Source organism: Phodopus roborovskii, unplaced genomic scaffold (genome assembly GCF_943737965.1).
Source record: "Phodopus roborovskii unplaced genomic scaffold, PHOROB, whole genome shotgun sequence".
Taxonomy (NCBI): Eukaryota; Metazoa; Chordata; class Mammalia; order Rodentia; family Cricetidae; genus Phodopus; species Phodopus roborovskii.
The window spans coordinates 4,666,977-4,691,514 of NW_026126611.1; the positions used below are offsets into that span (position 1 = coordinate 4,666,977).

The following is a 24,538-nucleotide window of genomic DNA, read 5'->3' on the forward strand; positions in this document are numbered from 1 at the left end:
CTCAACCCGTTAAAAGATTCCAGAAGCACCAAGTTCACATTAGACCAACTGGCTTTTTGTCCAGTGATAGAAACGCATTCCCACCCAACTGACAACCTTGTTTTTAAAGGGTGTGTAGCGGTTTCCTAAGAGCATAACTACTAAGGTAGACAGTGGTCTGTGGTAGTAAAAACGGAGGTACCTGGGCACCTCTGGCATGTTTTTTTCTCGGTCAGTCCTAAGTGAGGCTTTGCGGAAAGTTGGAATCCAGCTTTTCACTACCCGCCCCTCTTCCTCAGAGCATTTTCCGCGTTGAATATAGTGTCCAACACGTTCTTGTACCGTTTTCAAATTCCATTTTAGCATCTCTGTCCCCAGACTGTGATGTTCGTTCATTGACACCATGCTCCATCACTGTGGCTAACACACACTTACTTGGTAAATATTTATTGGAGAGTTAATGCATTTTAGCATCACCAGCAATTCTGTCTGAATCTTTTTCATACTTATTTCAGAGCATATGAACATTAGAACAGCGTGAGTAATTTGAGAGCGCTTTTTGGTATTAATTGAAACATGTGTTGCTTCTTTTCGTGCTGTTAACACCCTTCTTGGTTCTTAGAGCAGTCTGAGGTATTGCAACTCTGAGATCTTTAACAGCAAATCTTTGCCAAGCCATAAAAGCAGACACAGAGGCGTAAAGATGATATTCGCAGGCTTCTGTGATAGGTAGAGCGACGGCTAAAATGAACGGTGTGGCACTCATTTGCTTCATTATAAAAATAGTGGTTTTGGTTCGGCCATGTATTTCGGCCATGGTTGATAGGTATTTGCTTGTCTCAGGATGCAGGCAGGGAAATAGAGTATGGCCTCGCAACATTCACGCTCTGAAAATGCCAGGAGATTCACTAGTGGTCAGTGCTCCAGCTCTTCAGTTATCATCACAATCAATTCCAACCTCTTCCTTCTTTTTGAAAGAGTCTCCTATGCAGTGGTCTGACTTTACACTCACGACGTAGGCAGGCTGATCTTGAACCTCTGACCCTCTTGCTTCTCCTCAGAGTGCTGAGAATACAGGTGTGAGGTGTCGCGTCCAGCGCTTTGGACTGTTCTCATTACCCATGAAGGACGTCTCTGCCATCCATCAGTAACCCACTTCTTTACTGAAAGAAAGCCTTCCATTGGCTCTGGAATAAATGGCGTTACTCCCAAGGGCCCTCACTGTTGCAGTTCCTGCCTCCAGGTCTGCGTGTTCTGGACGTTTAACACGAACGGCACAATACAAGGGATTACTTCCTTTCTTTCATTGAGCATAATGTTCCTAAGGTTCACCGAGGTGCCGGTATGAGTCAGTGATTTACCTCCTAAAGGCAAACAACATACAGTGTGTGCCTTCATCCACTTGCCAGTGATGGGCTGAGTGTTTCTTCCTCTTGAATCCTAAGGAGCATGCTGGAAAGCAGGGTCATGCATTTGTTTTTAGCATGAAGATGGTTTTAATTTCCTGTGAGAAGGCACCCAAGACTAGAATTACTGTGGCAAACAGTAGTCCTGTGGCTAATTATTTGAAGAAGGGTCCAACTGCTACTGAAGGAAACTTGGCTCTGAAGTTAGAGGTGGTGTTTGCAAACAGTTTTGCATTTACACTTTTAAGGATAAATGTATAAGCCTCCTTTTGACTATCTAACTCGTCGCTTGGCTAACCATCGATGGTGATTTTTGCTAAGTGAGTTGAAGATAGGGTCGGTTAATTTTTTTACCCTCACGGCAGTACTGAGGGCAGAGTCTGTCCCCACACTGTTCCACCTGAGCTGCTGGCGTTGGTTTATGCACTGCTATCTTCAGACTACAACTTCATAAATATTGAAGGCATAAATCGACAGCTTATATTGTCTCAGAGTGACACTTATTTTCTCTTATTTTGCACTATAAAATTATTAAATTGTATGTGTTTAGAATTATGCAGAAAACTTATTTGTAATAAGTAGGTAAACAAATTGCTACCAGGGCTGCCATAAAAGAAAAACAGAGTTAAATCTGTGTTAATTGCTTTCACAATTGGTGAACTATCCAATGTCTGAGAAGGAAAGACACATCGTGAAGTCATTTAGCCGTGGAGTGCGCTCACATAGCACTAGCTTTCCCTTAAGATACGCATGTCCGAGGAACTGCTTTCTTGACGATTACAAACATTTTTGCTAATGCAAGTGAAACTTCAAAATTGATTGAAACTTTCAATATAAAGTAAGGAGGAAGAAATTTATGTCTGAAAAATATTTCATCTATAGTTAAAACAAAACTCCATTACAGTATGGTCTGTTTCTGCATCAGTAACTGAATACTTGGTCTTGCTAATTGATACTTACAGTCAGGTTTGTTATTGTTTCTTTGTTTATATTGATTGGTTCCATGCTAAATTTAGCCTTTGTTTATATTAGCCAGGATTCTTCAAACTCATCTGTGCATGCATATATATATATATATATATATATATATATATATATACACACACACACACACACACACACACACACACACACACACAGATGTATATATACCATTAAAACAGCAGAGCCATCTACTTCTTCAAACTTTTTAAGTTAATGTAAGAATGAATAGGCTTACAGGATATGGTATTGCCATAATGTTGAAATGCTTTTAGTGGGATTCACCACTGTGGTGATCTGCCCTTCATTTCTGTTATTTCAATAATTCACGGAAAAGGCCATTTTTAATCATCGAAAATGGTCTGTTTCTTAGTGTATGACCCTGTTTCTGTTGCACCCGCCAGCAAAACTGTGCACCGCGGTCACTCTATCTGTGCTGGCTCCTGAAGTCCCCAGCTTGTCCACATAGTGAGGCTTGACTTTTAGCCCTTAAATTAGTTGTCACAGTGAAACTGGCTTGGCAGAGGAGGCACAGACTGTCAATCTGACAGTCAGACGTTGGAACAATGGACCCCAAAGAAGTCTGTTGGGAGGAGGAAAGTGCCAATCGGGGGGGGGGGGGCTTGTGTCCCAGAAAAGATGTCCCAGGGTCTTTCAGGACGAAACTGTATCTAGGATAACGATGGGTCAGTAGTGGGCAGAAGCACACCTTGACTGACATCCTCCACCCTTTATTGAAACATTGACAACACTTCAGGGCCAGGCCTGCCTGCAGACACAGTTTGAGCTCCCCGCCCATTGTAGGAGAGCTGAGGTTACAGGCATGCATCCTACCAGCCGGCTTTATGTGTTTCCCGGAACCCACACTCAGGTCCTCATGCCGGCATGGATGGCATCTCTTGTATCCACCGAGCCGCCTTCCTGAACCTTGGGTTTGTTCCCTAGTTTGTACGATGGATTTGTACACAGGCATCTGTTACCTGTTGCTATAATGAAGTGAGCTTGCCACCATCCTGTTTTTCCATTTGTGTTCAATAGTTGTTGCTGCACAGGTTAACAAGCACATAGGGATTAAATGTAAACATAGGTTTTATTATATCATCATCATTTTATTCTTTAAATGTATAAAACTTACAAAGAACAAAAAGTGATTTTCCTCATTAAAATATAGAAGGTGTCAATCAGTTAGTTTCTAACCAAATTAGTGCACCTTTAATTTTGTTGGAAATAATTAAAACCGCTTATTTTTAAAACACTAATATAAATCATTTATTTGTTTACTTTCTGGGAAGTATATCAAATAGTTCTCAGAAAGATTATAATTAATTTAGTTTGCATGCCAGCCTATCATTTAGAAGCATTTAAATTTGACACTTTTAGAAAATGTTGGAAAATTAGAAATACCATATGCTTAACACACCTTTGCCCATATAATACTTATAATTAAATTTTTATCTTATTTTAAATTTTTTTATCAAATCCTTGGCACTATATATTTAATTGAAGAACTTTATAGAAAATGCTTTCCTTTTGACATGATTAGTAGAGCTAATTGCTTTTAAATAATCCTACCAATCAATATTAATTTGCCATAAAGAAGTATCCGACTACCTCTTTGGTTGTGTTTGAAATGCTATTCCGCAGTGGGTGAGTGGTTTGGTGCATTGGTAGAGGATGGATACGTGGATGGAGGCCAGATAGGTGCAGGAATGAGGGATGGAAGCTAGAGAGTGAAGGGTAGAAGGTGCAGGGATGAATTGATGGTGGGTACAAGGATGGAGGGTAGAAGGCGGAGGGTAGAGATGGATAGGTGGATGGATGGGGGCAGAAGGGGGAGGGTAGAGATGGATAGGTGGATGGATGGATGGGGGCAGAAGGGGGAGGGTAGAGATGGATAGGTGGATGGAGGGAGGGTAGAAGGGGGAGGGTAGAGATGGATAGGTGGATGGATGGGGTAGAAGGGGGAGGGAAGAGATGGATAGGTGGATGGAGGGATGGGGGCAGAAGGGGGGGAGGGTAGAGATGGATAGGTGGATGGATGGATGGGGTAGAAGGGGGAGGGTAGAGATGGATAGGTGGATGGATGGATGGGGTAGAAGGGGGAGGGTAGAGATGGATAGGTGGATGGATGGGGGCAGAAGGGGGAGGGTAGAGATGGATAGGTGGATGGATGGATGGGGTAGAAGGGGGAGGGTAGAGATGGATAGGTGGATGGATGGATGGGGTAGAAGGGGGAGGGTAGAGATGGATAGGTGGATGGATGGATGGGGGCAGAAGGGGGAGGGTAGAGATGGATAGGTGGATGGATGGGGGCAGAAGGGGGAGGGTAGAGATAGATAGGCGGATGGATGGGGGCAGAAGGGGGAGGGTAGAGATGGATAGGTGGATGGATGGATGGGGGCAGAAGGGGGAGGGTAGAGATGGATAGGTGGATGGAGGGAGGGTAGAAGGGGGAGGGTAGAGATGGATAGGTGGATGGATGGGGTAGAAGGGGGAGGGAAGGCAGGCTGGGTAAGGAAAGGGACCTTGGCAGTTGTTTGCTCCATGGATGAAATATGTAGTTCCTCATTAGTATTATAAACAGCATTCTTGTTTCTGTTTGTCTGACTCTGTGCGAGGACGGCGTCCTTTCTCGGTGATTCTCTGGGGGGCGGGGGGGATCAGAAGATAGTGGGCTTCCCCCATCACTGCTTCTTTCCATCTGAATTCATAATAACCCAGCCTGAATGGCGTAAGGTAGTCTGAGGTGAGAAAGAGACGCCCTTCCTAACGCCAGCCTTAACCCTCCTGAGAAGTCTACCACAGGGTACTGGGGCTTCTCAGTATCCCCCAGTAGAAGGTGTCCTCTTAGTCATCCTGCAGTGCCCTGGAGACCCCCGAGAGAGCAGGGAGAGGTCTCTGAACACACCAGCCATGGACGGGTTCCCAGGCATGCCGATGTATGGGCCCCAGCGATGCCTGCTTACGCCCTGCTTGTAAACAGTAGGCAAGCCCCTCTCCGTCTTTATTCATCTTGTAGGTAGGAATAGTAAATGCTGCCCCAATTATCTCTCAGTGCTCTTGTGAAGATTAGCAGAGATAATGTCCTCACGCGCGTGTTGAGAACAGAGCTGTATCTAAACCGAAGACACCACTATCAGTACTCACAGTCACTTGAGATCAATCACTGAGCACTCTACTCTCTGCGGCAGAGTGTTGTAAAACATCAGAAGCAAAGGCCCCTTTGCTCCCAGTTACCCCAACATTAGTGTGCATTTGACATGCTAAACACAGCAGCGAAGGCCTCTTTGCTCCCAGTTACCCCAACATCAGTGTGCATTTGACATGCTAAACACAATTACTCTTAAGACTTATGTTGGGATTCAGGTGAAGGCAGGTGACTACTGAAATTTACTACACGCTAGGCAGGATTTCACTTTCCTGGTATTAATTTATTTAATTATCACAACCACTGCATGAAGTAATGACTGTTCCCTTCTGCTTGACTCAGAATTGACTGAGGGACAGTGACTGTGAGCCTGGTCACTGCGGTGACAGAGGACGGGCAGAGCTAGCCTTCAAGCACAGACAGCTGTCCCTCAGGCCAGGATCTCAGCCACAATACACACCTCTTGTTGGATAGACGCATAATTGCATTCCCTGCCTCCCACTGTTCATCTCTTATAATGTGAATGCTAGTCAGAAATTAAGGGAGAAAATGGAAGAATTCATTCAAGAAACAAGAATTAAAGAGCAAGGCAAGGGCAGAAGGGAGGTCCGTGCAAAGTCAGCTGGACATATTGGCGCGACACAGTTGTGTCAGGGGCCACGGTGAATTTCTTAGCGGTTGCTTTTCCTCACACACTGGGTGTCTTTCCTACCCGAGGGTTTCAGAATCCTCCTCTTGCTGTCTGTCTGTCTCCAGCCTGGGAGGCCGAGAGCATGAAGAGACATGTATGTGTGGCCCTGTGAGATGCAAAGCATGCTGTTACAGGCTCTCACATTTCCAAGAGGTGACAGCACATTATAGGGTCATTCGATGTCACATCGTCAATCCCTCGTGTCTCTTCTTCTGGTCCCCCACACATCTTGGCCTCCTTTTTGCCTCCACCACACAGACACTGCCCAGTTATTCAATTCTTCCCGAATGTCTTTGCCAAGAATATTACGGTTTTAATCCATCAATTCCCATTTGCTTCTTTTACAATCCCATTGTTCAGTGTGTCTGCTCTCCGTTTCCACTTGCTACAAGAACATTTTTGTTTTACTTAACCAAGGATAATCATAGAAACGGCTTTAAACAGTCTCTGTGTTAAAAGACAGGTTGCTTTTGTCTTTGCATTACAAAAATGAGGGAACCGTGTTGGGTTTCCGTCAGCTGCCTGCCCTCTCTCTCTGGAGAACACACCCTGTCTTCTGGTTCTTTGAAATGGTCTGTGATTTTGTGATTGTGTCACAGATGTTGTGACTGTGATGTGTGGGAACTCCGTCCTCTTTCCCCATGACAATTGTCTCTTTCATTTTTCAGAAGAAATACTTTGATTATACTTAAGTTTTTAAAAAAAAATATGTTTTCATTAAATAGAACTAATGGTCCCAGCCTCCATCCGTTTCATTTTAAATGCCTTTTAGTTTGGAATAGAAAAAGAAAAAGAAAAGCAAAGCTAGGATAGAGTATGGAGTTGTGATGTATGCTCTACTTAGGTTCCGGTTTTATTATTAAAAAGTTTTAAAATCCTTATTATTACTTCGTTTTATGTGTATGAATGTTTTGCCTGGATGTAATCCGTGTACTGTGTATATACCTGGAACCCATCTCATGGAGGCCAGATAGAGCTTCAGATCCCCTGAAGGTGGACTCTCAGACTTTGTGAGATGCCCTGTGGGTGCTGGGACTTGAACCCTGGTCCTCTGTAAGAGTAGTCACCACTGCGCCGTTCTCCAGCTCTCGTGTTGCTTTGTTTTAATAACTTAATTGTTACCGGGAATGTGCTGCTTGTACGTTTTTCCTAACTGAAGTCCTGACTGTTTTTGTATCTCCCCGGCCCTCCTCCAGAATCTCACCCTGGGGTTGGTTACTGTGTCTCCTCGGGGTCATCGTTCCTGCTCTGAGGACCTGAGTTGTTGAGTTGTTACCAGGCATTTTCACAAGGCTTACCGCTGGGTTTTACCCAACAGTCTTCTTAGACTGGGCTTCAGGTGGGAGCCACAGCAGGAAGAAAGGGCTGTCCCTGACCGCTCCCCTGCTGCTGGCTCCTCCCCCAGATGACAGGGTTGTGAGGCTCCTATCCCCTGAAGGGCACATGGGAACTCACTGTGTGTTTTCTAGGCCAGGGATTGCGCTCTGCCCCTTTCGCCAGTTGCTCCTCTGACTGAACTGCGTGGAGGCTGCCCTACTCCTTCACGTTTGAGGGTTAGCCACAGGTGGGCGGGCAGAATTCTCCTATTTTACGTCTGTCTCTTTTCCTTCTGGTATTACCCTTCTCCTCAGGAGAGAAGCAAACTCTCCCAGGCCCAGCCTCTTCCTTCACTCAGTCCAGCACTGTGGCTTTGCTGCCCAGCATGACACAGACTGTTCCAGGCTTCTGACTGAAGCTGTGGTAAATGAGGAGCCTGCCAGAGATGACAGTCTAAAGCCAAGTGGAAGTCCATTCCTGCTGGCTGGGACTACACTCAGGTACTCAGGACCCAATCGTTGTCCTGAGTGAGTGTCCAGAGAGCACAGGGCTTTTGAAAACAAAAACTGCATCCTGGCATCTGGCTGGGGCATCTGGACCTTGTTTCCTAGAATAGAGTTTGGTAATTTTCCATGGATTCTTCATCAAGGAGACTAAATTCCAGTTAAACCTAAAATGGCCTCAGCGAGAATACAAAATGGTGGATCCTCTGTATTGTTTTGGACTGTCACAAATAGGGTAATGAATTTAGTAATTTACTTATCTAAGTTTATAAAATAGTATACGTAATATGCATGGATAAAGCATATGAATGTAAATATATATGTACAATTCCTTTATAAAAAATCCTTAGGCTAAGATATCAGACAAATTCAGATGCATACTAATATTATAAGTATGTTCCCTCAAATATTAGATTAGTTGACTTGCCTGCATCAATACTGACACTTGTATAAAAAACTACACATATATGTTCATTATTGATTTTTGATTAATTAATCAATTATTTATATATATATGGGCGTTTCCCATGCATGCCTGTCTGTGTACCTTTTCATAACTGGTGACCACTGAGGCCAGAATAGGACATCAGATCTCCTGGAACTACTAGAAGTAGAGTAACAGATGGTTGTGAACCACCATGTGGGTGCTGGGAACAAAACTCTGGTCCCCGGATGAACAGCCAGTACTCTTAATGGCTGACATCTCTTCATTAGCCTTGTTATTATTTCTTAATCTAGATTTTAATCAGTGAAAGTTTGTCACAAAACATCGGAGCAGAGTCGTGGTGATTTTTTCTTTCTTTGTGCTCTAACAAATAAAGCTTGCCTGGAGATCCGAGTGCAGAGCTAGCCGCTAGTTAACCATAGAGCCTGGTGCTGGTGGTACATGTATGCCTTTAATTCCAGCACTAGGGAGGTGGAGATAGGAAGTGATGTGGCTGGCTGGAGAGAGGAATGTAAGGCGGGAGGAGACAGGAGCTCTCAGCCCTTTGGTCTGAGGATTTGGTAGAGGTAAGGAGTCTCTCTAGTGCCTGGCTCCTTTAGTTCCCTGATCTTTCAGCATGTACTCCTTTATCCGACTCCGGTTTTTTTTATAAGAACTGTTAGATTTGTGCCACGCAGAGTTCCATGCAATGCCTTTACTGGGTGATTTGAAGAATGAATGTAAGCAATAAGGATTGACGCCAGTTTTACTGTCTTAATGCTGTTAGAGCCTTTCTGTGTGAGGAAGCAGACCCCAGAACTGGGACAAACTAAAGCGCTTGCAGGGCGATAAATACACATGGCTAGAGCTTGGTTGCCACGCCCAGGAGAGAGGTTGCCAGAGGCTGACCATGGGGTGGGGGCTTTGGATTTACATGCGCAAAGGGACATATTCTGTCTGGGCAATGGGCAGCGCATCAGAGAGGGAAAACACCGGAGCATAGGAGCGAAGGAGGCAACTTCACAGCATCTGAAAGATGATGGCCGCTTGGAGCATGCTGGCATTGATGAAGAAACTGGGGTTCCAAGGTGCAAAATTCATTATAGATGCAATTAACAAAGTGCAGCGACCGATCAAAGACGGTGGCCATGATGGGAAGTGCTGGGACCATATTCAAAAGAGCATAGCACTCATTTTACTGCACCTCAATGTTGGCCACACAGCTCTGATCTAGTAGATGCAGATGTCTAGAGTTCCAGGGACATGGCAGGTCTGAACAAAAAGTGTGTGTGTGGGGGTCTGTGGCTACCGCTATGTTACAGCCCCTTACTGGATAAAGCCACTGAGACAACACACAAATACTAAAGAGAAAGTGCCCTAACGCTCATGGGTATTCAGAAAATCCGCAGGTGCAGCAAAGGAAGAGGAACCAGAAAATGAAATCACAGAAGTCTGTCCTGCACTGCAGCAGGACACCAGGAAGACGCAGCAGCAGATGCGGGGATAATATAAATCTTAGAACAGACTATAGGGAATGTCTCTGGAGGATGTATATGATAAAGGATAATGATGATGGATTGAAAATACTAAGGCCATTGTTTTGCCCGAACAGTCTTCCACAATGGGTTTGTGTAGTAATGTATTTTTTTTTTCAAATATAAGTAATTCTCAATATAATCTCCCATTCAGAAAAATGGGGTAGCAACTAAAAGGGAATGTGAGCTAGTTTTCTGTCTGGTGCTTGTTTGGGTTTGATTCCTTCAGCTAAAATGCTCAATCCTCAAATGAGTCCTCACACCCTCAAAAGTTCTTCACCAAATCTTGACAGCCTGCATCTCCTGTCCATTAGTCTTACATCACCAGTATCTATGGGAATGAAAGCCACGTGCTAACCTAACTGATTGGTACCCATTCCTGAACCAGTCACTGAGGGATTACGCGGACCAGGTGGAGCCTATTCCTAGGAAGGGCAAGTCAGGGCCACCTAAGTCACTTCACCCTCCTTGGTGCAGGAATGGAGTAATGTCCGGGAGGCAGACAGAATCAAGTAAGACCGTAACTGCCACAAGACCCCGTGCCCTGCTTAGACCACGCTAGTGAGTGAAACAGACTTGAAGGCACTAACTGTATGGGCCCAACTCCCATTGGTCCATCCCCTCCACTTCCGTTTCCTTCTGTAATCTGTAGGTTTTCTGGAGGCTAGTGAGAGATTTCTATGTAGGTTTTCCTGCTTCTGAAGGATGCTCTTCCGACCTCTGTGCTATTCTGCCTCTGCAGAAATGAGGCCAGTGCTCTGACACAGACTGAGACTGTCTTTGGAACCCTGAATTGGCAGTTTCAGGGGAGGCCTGAGTAGGAAGCTTCTTGGGGAAGGTCACCTTGAAATAGACCACAGAGATAGGCAGGGTTCAATGGAAAGAGTGGAGGAGGAAGTCAAACACAAGAGACTGGTAATAGTAAATTTCCACGATGTGTTTTCTTAGGCCACTTGGTCCAGCAGAATGCATGTGGGAGCAGAGAAAATTCTGGGATATTGATTTATGCCATATGAGGTATAAGGGAGAGTTTGGATTTTCCTTCCCAGAAGACAGGGTGGGACTTTAAAGGATTTGAGTGGATCGAGAGATCAGAACATAGTGCTGATAAGGCCTGTCTTACAGAATGGCATAGGGCGTTTGTAAGGGACAAGCAGGAAGGAGGTTAACAACACCCAAGAATACACCATCAGCATTCACAAGCGCATCCATGGCATGAGCTCCCAGAAGCCTGCTCCTGGGGCACTCAAAGAAATCCAAAAATTTACCTTGAAGGAGATGGGGACTGCAGGCATGTGCATTGATACCAGGCTCAATACAGTTGTCTGGCCCAAAGGAATAAGGAATGTTCCACATCATACCTGTTTATGTTTGTCCAGAGAAACATAACGAGCATGAGGAGTCACCTAACAAGTTTCACATTGGTGACTTATGTCCTGTTACCTCACACAAAGATCTACAGACAATGTGTATGAGAACTAAACTGTTGAATGTCAAATAAAGTTAGAGAACTACCAACACACATACTCACACACACATACACACACACACACACACAACACACAGTGCGCGCGCACACACACACACACTCACACACACAGAAGGGCTCTATATCCACCACAGAAACTCTTGCACATCTGTAGTTATTGTGGCTCTCTTCACAGTAGCAAAGAATTAGAGCCAGCTTTTATGCCTGTCAAAAGACAAATGGGTAATGAAAGTATGGTTGATACACAAAATGGAATTTTATTCAGCTGTAAAGAAAACTGAGGTTTGCAGGAAAGTGGATGGATTTGTAAAGTATAAGTGAGTGGTTCAAATTCAGACAGAAACCACATAATTCTCCCCCGTATGTAGATCCTAACACGCAATGTATACATTTATGCATATAAATGGGTGTAAATGTGAAAACAATTTAAAATATTAGAAAAGACACCAAACAAGGAAAAAAGATTTTCTGAGGGAGCCAGAGAAAAATAGGACCAGAGGCCGTGAAAGAGGAGAGGAGACTGGGGGTCTGGGGGGTGGAGGGGAGTCTACAAAATCACACTTTGTTAAAAAATAATAACGATGATGATATTGATCCTTGAGAAGCCAGGGTCCTTGAGAGTATAGAGGCCTTCTCCTTCAGGTGGCTATAAGAAAAGAAAAAACAAGAAACAAACAAACAAAAGCCAGCAAAGGACACTGGTCCAGGCTCCAGGTCCTGTGCTGTGAGAACCCGAGAGTGAATGGCATGATAACAGGGAAGTGAGGGCTTGTTGACGGTGGTTTATGTTATGTTCACAGGAGAGAGATGGAGAGAGGGGGGGCACAAATATTACAAGTGTCCCAGCAGAGATGACCACTCAGACACAGTTTATAGACAACGGAAAGGCTTTATTCCAGCCGGCTGGGGCTATACTCGGGAATCCGGGACCCAAGTGTATCCTTGAACAACTGTACTGAGGGGCTTTTAAAGGCAGAACCGCCTGGTATCCCTCTTGGCAGCTGTGCGGGGAGGTTTTGTGCAAGCAAGCCATCTAACAGAAGCAATGATGATAAGCAGTTAGCTGGAGGGGAGCCTTGCACAAGCTGGGGCATCTTGACCTCAGGTTCCCAGAACGGAGTTGGGAAGTTTCCCATGGTTCTCCATCAAGGAGACGAAATCTTAGTTAAGCCAGAAATGACCTCAGCAAGAGTGTAAGATGTAGGAACCTCTGCATTGTCTTGTCCTGTTACACAAGGAGAGGGACTGGAGTACTGGAGACAGTCCCAAGAAATGTGTTGCCGACAGGGATTCCCCAGCAAGGGGTAGTATGGCTTTTCTGGGTTGAGAGAAAGGGGGCAGGAGAGTTATTCCCGCTTGCTCAACCATGGGATGTCCTTGTGCCTTTCCATCCAGGTGTCTGCACCGGGGTTTTGGTCACACACTCACATACAGCCTTCGGGCGACTATATAAAAGGGGAAGAAACATAACAAGAACCCGGGCAAGGAACCAGAGCCCTAAACACGTGTGCCCTCTGACCTTCAGCCAGGACAGAAACATAGCAAGGAAAAGAATCGAGGTTCCGCCCCCTAAAGCTGACTAGACATTTCCTATCTCTGTCTTACACCATGATTTAAAACTTTGTCTGCTGTTTTGAACAAAGTTTTGAATTAAAAACAGAGTATACTATAAAACAAAACAAACAAACAAGACCAGTTGGGAAGCTAAATGCAAGAATCTAGAAAGTATTTTTTGTTTGTTTCATGTTTCTCTTTTAGGCATGACCTCCCTGTGTGGTGTAGGCTGTCCTAGAACGTGCTATTTAGAGCAGGTTGGCCTAGGACTGCCTCCACTTTGAAGTTTTTAGACGACAGGCATATTCCATCACACCCAGCATAAGAATCTGGGAAGTATTTAATGAGAGCCTGACCTGACGTAGTGAGAAAGGGGCGGAAAGGAAATGGCAGGTAAATGTGAGAAATGCTAGAGATGGTCTGGCAAGGGAAGAAAAAAGAGTATGAAGAGACGGTAGGTCTAGCCTGAATGTAATGAAGACAGCGGTTCCAACAGCAGAGATGAAGATACATTAAGGTCTCGCAGCATCCTCTGAGACCTGTGAGCCAAAATACTTACACACAGAGCACAACATCCTTACACAGGGCCCAGGGGCCTTACCGGGAGCCCACAACCACCTAGCAGAGTACAGAACTCCTTCCCCCAAGCCCTTACCCAGAGTGCCCCAGGCTAGCTTCTCTCTCCACATGGTGTCTGGAACATCAACATGCTGCCTTTGAATTTTATGCAGAGGGTCCCGTGGAGAGAGCCAGCGAGCGTTTGTTCAGTCTGTTGGAGCAGAATATTCTATAAACTCATGGGAGTCTCGAGATTCCAATCAAGCAAGTGTTCCGCATGACTCCCCCTGTGTTGGTGGACGGGTGTCAAAGGCGCGGAGCAATCTCAGTTTGCAAGTCACAGTATAAAGTTCTCTGTTAAAAAGGAGAGGAAATATATGCTATTCACTGGAGGGCAGGTGAGGGGCAAGCGTCTTCAGAGACATTCCACTGGCCATTAGGGACTTCTGAGTAATGTTTTTTCTTCTCTCTCTGTCTGTGTTTAGTGTTCGTCAGGTTCAACTCCAGCCATGGTTTCCCAGTGGAGGTCGATTCTCACACCAGCATCTTCCAGCTCAAGGAAGTGGTTGCTAAGCGACAGGGGGTTCCAGCTGACCAGCTGCACGTGATTTTTGCTGGGAGGGAGCTTGAGAATGTCCTGACAGTGCAGGTGAGTCTCCCTGGGAGGGTGGTTCCTGGGATGCTGCAGCAGGGCCCGTTCCCCCCCCCCCCCCGCAGCTTATGCTGCCAATCTGACATTCCCGCCCGAGATCTAATAGAATAAATAGTGCCTGGGGATTCCTTGAACTTTACTCCGCGCGGCTTCATTAATTCTGACCTTCTTAATTATGCATTAAAACAGCAAGCAGGAAGGATTGGAGGAACAAGTCTGAGCGAGGGGAGAGAGAAAGAGAGGCTAGGAGCTAGGCTTAGTGAATAAATGTTTACTGGCTGCAGGAGCAGTGAGGCACAATTTCTGGTCTGTTCAGTTTTTACCTCCCTTATTCCATTTGAATCTTAATGAAGAAGGAAGGGTTCAAATAAATTGTTCCCAATGAGGCTGCTCAGCCCCTGCTCGGATGGGATGAGGGATTTATAACCCGACTGTGACCCCTGGAGGACAGTCATAGCTGTTGCCTGGGCTACAGCAGGTGCTGGCCTAGGGCCCTATATGCAGAGGGCTCTGAGAAGCTTAAGGGCAACATCAGAATTACACAGCAAAAGGCCATCTTTGTATACCCCTGGCCCATGCCCCCGATACAGTCCTGAATAGACCGTGGGGTCTGCTTTCTAGCCTCTTGCTCCCTGGGTATCTGGCTGCTGCTGGGCCATGGAAACCCTTCTTGCATGTTGTACTTTCTGAGCAAAGCATTTTGTAGGCTTGGAAGGGACCGGCTAGAAGTTGCTGAGCAGGCCCATCCCCCAGAATGGGAGAACAGTAAGTGTTGTTTTGGGAAGGTCAGCAGATATGAGCCACATTTACTGCCGTGATTAGAAGCAAGGGAGGAAAAAAATCCTCCCCGCCTATGGTGTGACCCTGCTTCTGTTCACAGCTGGGCGGGGATGAGTGCGGTGCTCAGTCAGACCTCAGACTGCCCAGTCCGGCCGGCCGGGCAGTCCTCTTGTGGGCCAAGGTATTTGCTGCTTTGTGAAATGCGTTTGGAATGTGGGCATACAAAGGAACTATAGAAATGCAAATCACTTCCGCCATCCTCCTGCTCCCGCTGACGGTGGCGGGACTCAAACTCATTGTGCAGAAACTGCTGTGCTTTGCTTCCAGGCGATTTGTTTTCATAAGGGAAGTGCCTGTGCTAAAATGTGTTTTGATTTTTTTTTTTATTTCAGTCAACTTAAAAGCTTTTCGATGTACCTGCCAACTTCTAAAGCTAAGATTGTTTCCTTTACAAATAAATGGTCTTAAAACTGCTTCTTGAATCCAAATAAAGTTTATTGTGAGACCATTTAGATTCTAAAGCCAGCTCCTGTACCAGGTAGGGTGACAAGTGTAGCAGTTAGCCGTTTCTTATTCAGGAAGACTAATTGTTGCAGAGGACTGATTTTTTTTTTTTTTTTAATGTACTGATTCAAAAGTCCTATTTTTCTTAACATTTTTTGAGCTTCTGGTGTTCAGGGCTTCTAGGGTATTGGTTGAAAAGGCAGAGCTCAGTTCATCTTCATGGAGTCTGCTTTTTACCTGGTTAGGGCTCTGAAACTGAAGGAACACTAGATCAAACTGTCTGGGAGCAACACAAAAGGAAAAAAATCATTAGCAATGCCACGCAGTTCAGCCCTATGCCTATAGTATACGCGCGCCGTGCATAATTATTGCTGTATCACAAGAAAAAAATGAGTATTGTGATATTTCAAAGGTGCAGATGGATCGATCATCGGATGGGAAGGTAGTAACTAAGAAACAGCTCCTGGGTGAACCGAATCCAGATAATGGAATGGCAAGAGCAGGAGACATGCTTGGGAGGGAGGGAGGCAGCTCTACAGACTGAGGAAAGATGGGCTTGGCACTGTGAGTTTATTCGCAGAAAGCAAAGGGAAGCCGTAAACAGGGCGAGGGAAGGTCATGTGGAGATGTTTAACTAACCACGGGGGGCCTGGGGGGCTGGCCCCAAGGAGCAGTCTTTGTATTCACAGACATTTGCCCAGAGAGACATGTTTTTGAAGCAACCCTAATAGAATCAGTTGCCAAGGGGAAAGGGTGAAGCAGTATGAATATTTTAGCTTTGATAGCAATAGACAAAAATACCTCAGGAAGTATGGCCTACCCAACTGACACTTCGGAGGCCAACTTAAAAACTCCAGGTCCCCCAGGGTTAAAAAGGAAATAAAGGAAATTTCCATTCTTAGGGGCTGAGGTGATTGCTCAGGTTCTCTCTCTCTCTCTCTCTCTCTCTCTCTCTCTCTCTCTCTCTCTCTCTCTCTCTCTCTCTCTCTCTCTCACACACACACACACACACACACACACAGGAAGTCCTCGGTTCAGATCCCCAGGACCCACTTCAAGCCTTACTTGGTAGTAGGCATCTGTCACTCTGTGATCCTAAGGGGACATGGGAAGCTAACAGGCCAGCTGGCCCAGCTCAGGTATGCAGCAACAAACAAGACACCCTGCCTCACACAGTATGGGTGAGGACTGGCACATGAGGTTGCTCTTTGGCCTAACATGTGTTGTGACATAAGCAAATGCGCACACTTACATGGGAATGCATGCATGCTTGCACACATACATCATATATATAGATGCAAATCGTTTCTGACTTTCCTGTTATAAGCAATGGAAATTTGGGAAAAGGAGAGGATTAGTATGCAATGCATGAGAAGTTTCAAGGTTCAAAAAGGAAATGTTCTGGCCAAGGAGTTTGAAACGGGTACGTAGTGCGCTCAGCTCAGCCTGTCCCTGAAAGGAAGCAGGCTCACCTGGAGAATCCTCAGAGAAGTGGTATCTGTCATGTTGTACTGCAGGACTTTATGTATAGCTGACTTCGACAGAGATGTAATAAGCACGAACCGATTTCACGTTCATTAAGATTGTTTCACTTAACGTGATACCATGCTAAGTGAATGCATGGTGTTCTAACAGTCTTTATCTTCATCTACCCCTTAATCATTAGATTTTTGTCTAGTTTTTAATGTAGAAACTGAAGCAAATTGGTTTTTACGTATACTATGCACATCTAAAGAATTTGGCGTCTTTTCTCAGATTGCTCATTTTAGAGACAGAAATAATGATAGCCTAAATCTTGTTGCAACTTTGTCAGAAAGGAATGCTTTTTGTTTAAATAAACATCTTCCATATACAAATACTGTCATTAACAGTGCACTGTTATTAACAGTGCTGGTACCCTGATTGCCGTCTTCAGCAGACGCTTGAATTTAGATCACCTCAATGCAATACTCCCATGAGAAGTCGTAATTGATACATGAAATAAGGAAAGCATTTAATTGGGACTTGCTTACAGTTTCATATATTTCGTTCGTTTTCATCATGGAAGGGAGCATCAGCATGCAAGCTGGCATGATGTTCACATCCCCACATCCAGCTTGGAATGGACTTTTGAAACCTAAAAGGCCAGCCCCATTGACAGTTTCCGCCTACAAGACCACCCATATTCCAACAAGGTCCCACCTCCCAATCCTTTCACACTGTGTCACTCCCTGATGGCCAAGCATTCAAGCCCATGGGGGGGGGTCATTCTTATTCAAACCACGACACATGGGAACGTGTTGTTTTGCAGGATTCGCCTGAATGGCCATAAGTGTCTTGGAATAAATAGTAATTGTAGTTCAAGTGCAGCAGCTTCCTGAAAGGTAGAGGCAAGAACACACTAACCAAGGACCTGCAGACCCAGACACAAGTGCAGGGGTGAGTTCCTGGATTTCCCGGTATCCCATTATCACAGTACTGGGGCCTGTGAGGTTGTCAGCTCAGAAATGCCAACGTGTGTGTAGGTGAGAAGCCAAGAGAGCGTCAATAACGTCCTGATCTTTGTCCAAAGGGCCAGGAGAGAAAGCCACCTGATAGCCCAGGATTCCGGTAGACCAGTCTGCTGCAACCTGACAGCTCAGGAAGGCTAAGTGCTCAGGCAGAATCTTTATGGTCTCCCAGGTCTAAATACCCATGATTAGTGTGCTTCTTACAGAACCTTTGTCAAGGATTGCACCTAAATGAGAAGTAAATAGTTCCTGGCCGTAGGGTACTTTGTTGAACATATTTTCCAGATTCAATTGAGACGCTTGTGCTACAATGTCAGGGAATAAATGAGCAGTTCATATAACCATTGTTGATTGTTTACAGAAGACATTCATTTGAAATGCTCTCCTTTTATGGGTAACATGCATTAAGGTAATAGAATTTAGGGATGGAATTATTTCATTTGTAAACTATAATTTAGTTTAAATTGTTCCACTTTCTTTATTGAATACAAGGCAGCAAGAAGTGAGATAAATTTAGTGTTGAATGCATTTTCACCCCTGAATTATTGTCTGTGTATGAGGAGATTCTGCAAATGGCAGTGTAAGTCTCTGATATAATACATTTCTCCTGTGATTATATAGTAGAACGAAGCCAGGCTAAATGTCATTTGATCCAGAAAACAGCCAGACAGTGATTTTTCCGTACGCACACAAACTCACAGTTGCATAAACTAAATCTCAGTTACTACGGGACCTGTGCAGGCCTCTCCCCTGCAGGTTGCCTTGCCAGTGGAATGGGTGGCTAGCCTCGCTGGGCCTGAGGTTAACGTGAATTCAAGCGGACACCGTAGGAGCTGATGGGTGCAGCTCAGGGGCAGAGTCTAGAATGACAGAGCGGAACTGAACAGAGCAGGTGTTGACTTTAGAGCTTTGCTCACCTCATCATCCCTGTCTTGGCGATTACGATCTTTGTGCCCTTAACCTAGAATCTGCGGATCACTTACCTACCTGCACAGTTTGGACCCACACAAGTACTATTATCTTTGGGAAGGAACTCTCAATATTTCTTTCCCTTTGTTAGCATGTAAAACATCTTTAAGAACTGCCACAGATAAGCAATTAGTTGGAGGGAAAAAAAAATAAAAGTAAGAGTTGTGATTCTCTTATCTTGTTAGTGGCTGACTGTGACTCACCAGACTGGTGTCTTCATTGTCCAGCTGGGGAGCAGCCAGCCCCAGAAGCTCCCCACAGGACACCTGCACTGGAGTGTAATGTGCACATCTGTCCTGCAGGAAGCCCGTCAAAGGACGGGAGTCACAGCCAGCACTGTTCACCCTGTCCCCGTTCCAAATACCCATTGTTTCTGTTGTCTTGTGATTCCCTCAAGCAGCTGTCCCGATTTTGTTAGAGATGTTGTCTCCTACAGTCCTGCTTATGAGGGAAACTGAAGAAGCAAAGTGTTTGTTCCCAGGCCCCCAGCGTTATTAGGAACCAGGAGATTCTTGACCCAAATTCTGCCTTTTCCTTCTTGCTTTTCGCAAGCAAGATAATGTCAACAAGCCAGAAAGTGTTGTCAGAGAACAGCTAAAATGTGTCTGTGAGAAAGCTCTCGAAAGCTCATGTGAAATTTAAGTTCACAGCTGCCATTTTCTTGGCGGTCTTGAGTGACAGCTTTTGTTAGTTGATTAACAATAGCTACTCTACATCTGTTTTCCTTACATATAAGTTAGATGTTAAAATTAAGATATTCAGTCTTAACCTTGGAGGTGTCCACAAAGCAGAATTAAGCAGGAGCAGGGGCCCTGGGGGAGGTGGGGGGTGGGCTGGGGGGGGGGAGGGCGTTGCTTAGCTTTCTGAATGTGTGGCACTCACTCATTTTTGTTTTATTAAGGATGATGTTTAATGTTGGTAAGCGTACAATCTCCATACATTATTTAGCAAGAGAAACTCAATTAACAAGAATCAACATTAGATAAATGACTGTTGCCATGGAAACCTCTGTAAGGCCTGGGAGGATGTGCTGAGTGTTTTTCTTGGCCATGTGCTAAAACAGGACACAGAGACTCATTGAAATGGAAGAAAACCATGGAGGACTCCTGGTGAGCTGTGAAATCCCCTGTGTAGATTCCTCTGGACACCCAAGTACAGCACCCTGTCAAGGGTTCACATCTCCCAGGCACGCTTGCTTGGGGCTCTGGGTGAGAAGCTGTGGCCTTAGCAGGTGCATCGGAAGTTCATTTCACTGTCGGGTTTTTGCCATCGAAAGCTTCCTATCATTGATCCTGGCTGGTTTGCCTTCTCAAGTATCAGTCAGCTAAATCTCACTACGCAGTCTAATTATGACCCAGAGCTCTACTCTCTAAGTTAATAAAACATTCTGACATGAGAAAGAGAAATGAGGACAGCAAGGACTATTGAAGCTTGTGTTTTGGAACACCCTCAAACTCAGTTTCAAATGTGCATGGTTTGAAAGCTCGATACAGACTTTGCTGAGGATGTGTTTTGTTCATTCTTATATCCTTAAGTATTTCAAAGGGAATTGGATGTTTGTTTGTATCCTAGCCATGCATAATTCATCAAAACACTGCTCTGAAGGAGAGAAAATAAAAACAAAAAAAAACTTTCTAAGTTATTTCCATTGGCATTTAGAACTTGGACACTAACGACTTTATAAACTACTGAAGGAGATATTGTCAGCTTCCACAATTTACATTTCATGATCCTCAGAATCAGTTATCATTTGAGCAACACTGGATTTGCATACAGTTCTCACAAAAACCTAAATACCATATATATATATATATATATATATATATATATATATATATATATATATATATATATTCTTTGTTGATATTTATGATGTCATCCAACCTATATTTACTGCAGTATATAACACAGAAGTTAAAACTTCTAGAATGTGGTGTACTGCATGAAATCATTTAGTTAGAATTCTGCTAGACTCTCTAATACTCTTATAATGAAGTAGATATGAATCACCCATGAGTCAGACTGTCTGGAATGGGCAGACATTAGAATTCTTCAGTCTCTTCTCTCTCTTTTTTCTTTTCTTCATATACAAAATGGAGATAGCACTAGTGCCTGCATTTTGAAGAGCTGTTCTGAGAACAGGAAAAAATTTTACCTAGGAAACATTGGCTTATACAGATGTGGGATGATCACTTTAATTTGATGAGTACTTCACAAAAGAAAAGGTAAACCCTTTGTTACTGATTTATCCCATAATTTATTCTGTTATAAAGCGTTCAGAAAAGGGAAAAGATTTACTCATGCCAAATTTCCTACTCCTTCACACACGAACTAACCTCAGAATAGCATTTTACAGGGTATTTGTGGAAACTTCTTTGTTTCAAATCTTATGACAAACTGTTATTAGGAGAGAAGAGTGTACCCCATCCTAAGGAAGTCAGCATTCTAGAATGTACGTATGTGCCATTTTATATGGGGCATAGTTTTACAAGAGTCCTTACTGTTCAGAATCTGTTTAATGAGGGGCACAGGATAATTCAAGATTGATCCAAGGAATCTGTGAGTCACTCGAATGTAAAATAGAGGACAAGAGGAGGCACCCTGAACGGAAATTGCATTAAGGCCTACTGAAATGATTAAAGGTTGATGCTACATTTACATAATCTGTCATTCTGAAGTGGACTAAATGTGTGGCTCTTGCTTTCCAGATTAAGTTAGTAACTTTGCTTATGTTTGTTTTGAGTGCCTAAATGGAAACTTTGGAGCCGTAAATGTCAGTCTTTATGAGTTGTTCACGTGTAATTTCGTGTAATGTTCTTGACTTCATCTCTATCTTTTGCCTTAAATTTTGTCTCACATATTTTCATGCACACACCTATACATAATTGTATATTCTTTATTCAATCATGTGCACTGGTAGTAAATTAAGTTAAAAAAGTTTTATTTCACGTTAGGGGAGTATCTGAGACATTAAAAGAATAATGACAAGGAAAATACAACTGTGAAACACTTTTAAGCAATCATTTAAAGTTACAAAAATATTTTGAGCTGTTTTCTGAAAACAGTAATCCATTTACCAGTCATCTCTCAGTCTTTATTTGATCAAAATACCTACTTATAGGTATGACATTATGAATGTGAAAGTATATAATAGAATTCCCAGGTTTAATGGTACACATGCACATCTTGTACTTGGGAAGCAGAGATGGGAGGATTGAAGTTCAAAGTCAACCTCAACTACATAGTGAACTCTAGGCCAGCCTGAGCTACATGAGACCTGGTCTGACACACAGCTGCTCTTTAGCCTGTCATATTCATGTTTAACCTTTGCTTCAGGAAGAGGGCCATGACAGTCGATCACAATTAAGCTCTAGTGTAAAGGATCAGATCATTTGGGGTTTTTGATGGACAATTTTATTTTGTTTGTTCTTGTTTTGCAGACAGGGTCTCACTATGTGGCTCTGGTTGTCCTAAAAGTCACTGAACCAGACAGAGAGAGATCCACCTGCTTCTACCTCCCACAGAGGGGTGCTGGGGTTAAAGGCATGCACCAGCATGCCTGGCTAATTTGTTTGATCTTAAAAAAGATATTGATGGGAGCTTTTTTTTTTTTTTTTTTTTTTTTTTTAATCAGACTCTCTTTGAATGAGTGAGTTCTATTGATAGTGTTTTGCAGGTATTAGAAAATAAGAAGTAACCAACCCAAACCCAGAGGACTGACATCTGCTCAGACAGCATGCTGTGTCTCTCATTAAACCTCATTAAATGGCTTTTCATATTGATGGTAGAGACATTGTTTACAAAATCTTAGCTTCTACTGCACTCTTTTTTACCTTGGACACTATGTTTTATTTTTGAGATTACAGTTATTTAATTTCCCCCTCCCTCTGCTCTAGACAAACCCCTCCATATGCCCTCCCTCTCTTTCAAATTCATAATCCCCTTTTAAATTGTTACATATACATATATACATATATACGTGTATATATGTACATATATATTAACCAGCTCAGTCTGTAAGTCTTTGGGGCTGATCATTTGGTACTGAACAGCCAATTGGTGTGCTTTTCCATAGGCAAGACTATTTCCCCCACTTTCAACCTCCCTTAGTGCCACAGTATTTTGTGCAGGTTGAGATCGCATGGGCTTTCCTCTGCCCAGTTTGGCATGCCTATTGTGATTGCCTTCGTTCATGTTTAGACCGTATTGTTGATGAGAATTTATGGGTGTAGCTTCTGATATCACCAGAAGACACAATCTCAGAGCAAAACCACTGATGCCCTGGTTCTTAAAAAGAAAAATCTTTCCATCCCCTTTCCCACAATGTCCTGTAAGTGTAGGAGTGTTTTGTAGATGTGTTCACTGTGATTGGGCTCTATAAATCAGCCTTTTGATTGACGTGTTCTTCTGTAACGGTCTCCGTTCATTGCAAAGGAAAATGTGCTCGACGAGGGGGTAAGGACTACACGTATCCATGGCTATCAAGGGCCATGCTGCTTTAGTAAGGTTATTATCGTGGGTTCTCTTCCAAGACCCACCACTTCACTAGCTTGGGTAGTTGGCTAGGTCTCTACTACTAGATACGGTTTCTCTCTTACTGAATGGGTCTTACGTCCAACTTGAGAGCTAGTGATTACTGCCAAGGAGTATGTGCCACTGCCTGGCTCTCAGGGTTATCATGCCATGCGGCTCAGGCATGACAGCAACTCTTGGTTGCTCCTCTCCTTTAGAAGCTTGCATACATCTTCCGGTACCAAGAAAGCTCATGCTCAGTTCCACTTCGGGGCCCTCCGGACTCTGTGTCTGAAGTGCATGGTGCCTTCAGCAACAGGGACTTCTCTTCCACCTCTGGAGGATAACCGAGGGTAGTAGAACAGCCTGTTATGTTTTGGGAGCTTCTTAACCCTTACCAGCAACTCAGAAGAGGGCTTCTCCTGACTGGTGCTGGGGGTTTTGTTAGACAAGTCCTTGACCCTTAGAGGGGGTATTGTCAGCCTTTGGAGGAAATTTCACTTAAATTGCATACGTGTATTTATACACAGACTTACTGTTCCCTCTCTCCCTCCCTCCCTCCACAGACTTACTGTTCCCTCTCTCCCTCCCTCCCTCCCTCCCTCTCTCTCTCTCTCTCTCTCTCTCTCTCTCTCTCTCTCTCTCTCTCTCTCGTGCACAGTGATTCCTTAGTTGTTCAGACATACTTACTGTTATTCTACCCTCCTTCTTGATTGCTACCAGCCCGTGCTTTTGTTTGTTGTAATCGGGTAAAATGCAATCCCATACCTGCTAAGTGGCTGCGCGTGCATGGAAGGGAGCAGCTGTAGACTGTGGGCAGGTCTGCGGTTTCCGTGGAACGCCATGGCTCATGCTGATCTTCTCAGGGTTGTCTTGAAGACACTGAGTGCAGAGGCGGAAGTGACGCCCGTAGCCCACTCCCGGGACGAAGTGCAAGTCCACCCCGCGTGCCATGCCACGCTGTTCTCCCAACTCGTCCTTTGTGCTCCCAAGTGCAGATGTTTCTTCCGTTCTTTCACAGCAGAAGAAACTTTTGCTTCAAGGTCA

General features: G+C 44.2%; 1 protein-coding gene across 1 annotated transcript in view; it reads left to right on the plus strand.

Moving 5' to 3' along the window:
- Positions 1-24,538, plus strand: part of Prkn (parkin RBR E3 ubiquitin protein ligase) — a 959,805-nt gene that overhangs the window by 176,382 nt on the left and 758,885 nt on the right. Inside the window, exon 2 of the mRNA XM_051206078.1 lies at positions 14,071-14,234. Coding sequence (XP_051062035.1) covers positions 14,071-14,234 — 164 coding nt within the window. The remainder of the gene's footprint in view (positions 1-14,070; positions 14,235-24,538) is intronic.